The sequence below is a fragment of the Lactuca saligna genome, chromosome 8 (assembly GCF_052625555.1).
Source record: "Lactuca saligna cultivar CGN05327 chromosome 8, ASM5262555v1, whole genome shotgun sequence".
Taxonomy (NCBI): Eukaryota; Viridiplantae; Streptophyta; class Magnoliopsida; order Asterales; family Asteraceae; genus Lactuca; species Lactuca saligna.
This window is the reverse complement of record NC_136424.1, coordinates 108,093,444-108,097,485: the sequence shown is the minus strand read 5'-3', so window position 1 is coordinate 108,097,485 and position 4,042 is coordinate 108,093,444. Positions and strand designations below refer to the sequence as shown.

General features: G+C 36.2%; 1 protein-coding gene across 1 annotated transcript; it reads right to left on the bottom strand.

Moving 5' to 3' along the window:
• Window positions 1–256: 256 nt before the first annotated feature.
• LOC145008893 (signal recognition particle receptor alpha subunit family protein) lies at window positions 257–3,762 on the bottom strand. Its single transcript, XM_078967520.1, has 8 exons — window positions 3,582–3,762; window positions 2,066–3,061; window positions 1,662–1,746; window positions 1,317–1,565; window positions 1,122–1,229; window positions 925–1,044; window positions 598–807; window positions 257–504 (listed from the first exon to the last, which is right to left on the bottom strand). Exons 2-8 carry the CDS (start codon window positions 3,037–3,039, stop codon window positions 379–381), a joined length of 1,872 nt encoding a protein of 623 aa, XP_078823646.1. The 5' UTR covers window positions 3,040–3,061; window positions 3,582–3,762; the 3' UTR covers window positions 257–378.
• Between the last annotated feature and the right edge of the window lie 280 nt (window positions 3,763–4,042).

Below are 4,042 nucleotides of genomic sequence, written 5' to 3'. Positions count from 1 at the left end.
ATTAATTACATTAGACTTTTTATCAGTAATTCTGTACACTACAACTCTTGAAAATCGAACTTAGTTGTATTCATTAAGTAATAGTACTATCATTGCTAGTGTAATTTATAAACTACAAAGCACTTATTAAGCCGTGAATACTAAATACCAATTCTCCGTTTAACTGTTGGGAAAAATATGTTAATGAAAAAAAAAAAAAAAACCCTAAAAAGCTGATTTTGCAGTAAAAGATAAATAATTTCACAACAAAGGCAAATAAAACAAACCAACCACAAAACATCAAACCAAGTCGAAATCACAAAGCTGTTTGTTTAAACACAAACACACCGAAAGCAAAAGTAAACATTAAGACAAAGCAGCAGACACAAGTGAGTTGATTCATTTAAGCAGGGTCTTGACAATGGACTTGACATTGAGCTTTTTGAGGTCTGTATAAGACTGTCCACATCCTACAAACATCACAGGTGCTCCCGATATGTAAACCATCGATAGCGCAGCTCCAACCTAACAACAAAATCAACCAACTTACCTTCTAATTTTTCATTTCAATAAAATAAATAAATAAATAAAGAACAAGAATATATGATGTTTATGTACCTTATCATCTATGGTATCAAACTTTGTAAGCAAGATCCCATCGATCAACCTGGGGGTGGGTGAGGGTGACAGGTCAGCTAGCTTCTGATTAAACTTGGAGAGCTGATCCACCGCATCATTCCCCACCAGTGCTTCCCCTACAAAAAGCACCAAATCCGGACTGTTCACATATATAAGCTTCGATAGTGCACGCATCAAAGGTTCATTGTCCTGCAAACAACAAATTTAATGTAAATTACATCTTTAGTCCCTGAGCATACCCAACTTTTTCAATTTTGGTCCTTATTTGAGGTTTTTCAAATAATTAGTGGATGCTCTCTCTATTACCTGCATTCGACCAGCTGTGTCAACAAGAACAACATCTGATCCATTCCGGGTAGCTTCCTGAATTGCTTCTTTAGCAACAATTGCAGGGTCTTTCTCGTAACCCTTTTCAAATATAGGGATCTGAAACCAATTTAAAATACATATATTAATTAAGAAGTAAGAACATTATTAGGGGGACAAAAAGGTCAATTGCATACCTGGAGCCTACGGGCATGAGTGCGCAGCTGTTCGACTGCCCCTGAACGGAAAGTGTCACATGCAGCCATCATTACATTGATGTCATGCTGTTGAAGCCAGTAAGCCACCTATCGTACACAACGTTTCACATATTATTATTTTTTTTGTTTTTTTATGCCAAGATTCAATTTTTAATATTTTTTTTCTTTATATACCTTGGCAAGATTGGTTGACTTTCCAACTCCGTTGACTCCAACAAACACCACAACATATGGTTTCCTTTGTTCCTTGGAAACATGAACATCCCTCAGAATGTCAATAGAACGCCTTGGAGTCAAGATACGAACAAGAGCATCTTCCATTGCAGCCTGCACTGTTGATGATACCCTTGTAAAAGAAGCAAGCTTTTTCCCCACCAGGCTGACTGCTACAGACTCACAAAGTTTCTCAGCAATCTCTTCAGCCTGTGCACCAAAAGGGTAGATTTGTAAATCATCAACTTCTTCATATTTTTATCCAGGAAAGTCAAGAAACTTGATATTGAGAATGAAAAAACATACCACATTCTTGGTCATAAGCCTGTCTTTTAGCGCCTTCAAAGCTGGTTCAAGATCTGCCTTCTCCAAATTTGCCTTCCCAGCAATGCTGTATAAACAAGATTTTTTTTTTTTAAAAGAAAAATTAGCGAACGATTCCTTCCTTTTCAATTAAAAAGGGCATGGTTAAAGTGGGTAATGAGTAATGACATCTAAATGGATAAACTGTTGTATATACATAAGGAATGTCTCCTTTGTAGACTGAATAGACCATCTGAACGAGACAAAATGACCATTTTACCCTTACATTCCAAAAAACAAATTTCAGAATATTCATCATTTTGGATGTTAAAGGAGTTGTGAGGGAAAAAAAAAAAAAAAAAAAGTAAGAAGTGCTAAAAATGAAAAAATATGAGTTATAAACTAACCTTTGGAACATGGATGAAAACCATCCTTTCTTCTTTGAATCTACTTTCTTATCTGTCTCTGCTTCATCATCATCTTCTTCACTTTCACTGTCACTGCTGACAATCTCATCTTTGTCCATCATACTCTCACCTTCAACAACTTGTTGAACAGCCATGAAACTATCACCATTTTCACTCCCAGGATCTGTGAAATCCAACTTGGTTTCTTTGGGTGAATCATCCCAAACTCTATTCTTTTTTGCAGGTTTTTTCTTTGGTTCCTCTTTGGAAACCTTGTTAACAACAGGGTTATTAGCTTTCTTCCCACCTTTAGAACGAAGCTTCTGTAACTTATTTACATCAAACGCCCCTCCATTAGTATTACTATCACCATTTTCTTTACCATTGACTCTACCCCTACTCTCTACTTCCCCATTGGAATGACCATTTTCCATTGTAGCAGTTTTTACATTATCGCCATCAGAACCATCTTTACCAGACTCCCCACCACCACTCTTTTTTTTATTACCTCCTTCAAATCCAGATTTTTGCATTTGCCCTTGCTTTTTCCCTAAATTAGTTACCTGCTTGCTCACAACCTGCTTTGATTTCTTCATCTCTTCAACACGAGCTTCTGCTTCCTTCCTGAGTTGTCTAAATGTTTCATCAAAATCATCATACGCTGTTCTTTTGGGATCATAGATTTCAGAGAACTCTCGTTTCACCATAGCAAGAAGGTCATCCACGTATAAAAGATGGAGAATCTTTTGATACACAGCAACAAACACAAGGCCGAGCTCATTGTGGAATGTCCATTTGAGAGTATATGAAACCCCAGGTACATCATAGTTGTATGAAGCTGCACCAGATCGTTCCTCCAAAAGGCAGGATCGAATTAAGGTGTCAATTGGTGATCCTCTTAGAGCGTTTCCAAGCTCTTTACATGTCCAGAGGATCAAACCCCCTCTGGTGAAGATCAGTAACTGCTCTAACATTTCTTGCCCTACTTCTTATACCCTGCACATCACAAGAAAATTAATGTACATCCGCGATAGATTAAACAAACATATCAAAATTATTGATTGTAATCTAATCGAATTGACAGGTAAAGAGGTGTTTGGATCTGAGTCTAAAGTAATCATAGATAGAAAACAAATTGCTTGTTATCTAATCAAACAGCCATGCAAATGGATGTTTGGATGCGATCTGAGGTATCTAAACTGATTATTTGGTTCGTATTAATAAATTACAAATCAGATCAATACAAAACCCTAGAAATGGAGATCCAACCAAAATTTTGAATCTAGACATCAGATCGGTTCCTCGTGTATCTCAACACACAATCTACAGATCGAAAATTTCAAACCTTTAACAAACTTAAAAGTTCAGAAAAAAAAAAAAAAAGGAATAAGAAATCGCGCGTTCATGCAATCGGATTAAAAATTGTGAACTGGAAGACTATCTAAAAACGAAAACCAAGAATTGTCGATTAACAATCAAAACTAAGAAAAAGGTGAAATTGAAGACATGAGCGTACCTGTGTAAAGTGAGTATTCAACTTTGGAAAATAAATTACGAAAACGAAAGAGGAAAATCGAATTGGGGAAAATTGGAAAAAGAAAAAAGAGAAAATCTTGAAGAAAGGAAGCCGTGTGTTTGGTATATATAGTAGATCAGTCTCTTTCGACTTTCGAGGAAAGTTGACTCGAGCTCCGCTGTTGTACTCCTCCTTTGGGTCGTTTATGCCGTCCAAGGACAACACATGAGGGCTGATGCCGTGTTGTCGTATGCTTTTTAATGCCACTTCGAAAATAATAGACCTATATATCAATAATAATAGTTTATGGGCTAATTCCATAAGCCCAATTTTATTTATTTTTGGTTATTCAATTCAATTGCCATGAATTCTGAACTTTTGTTTCAGTTTGTAACCTTTATCAGCTTGAAAAATAAAATAAAATAATTACCAAAGATAAGTTTCAAACTCGTGCTTACCGG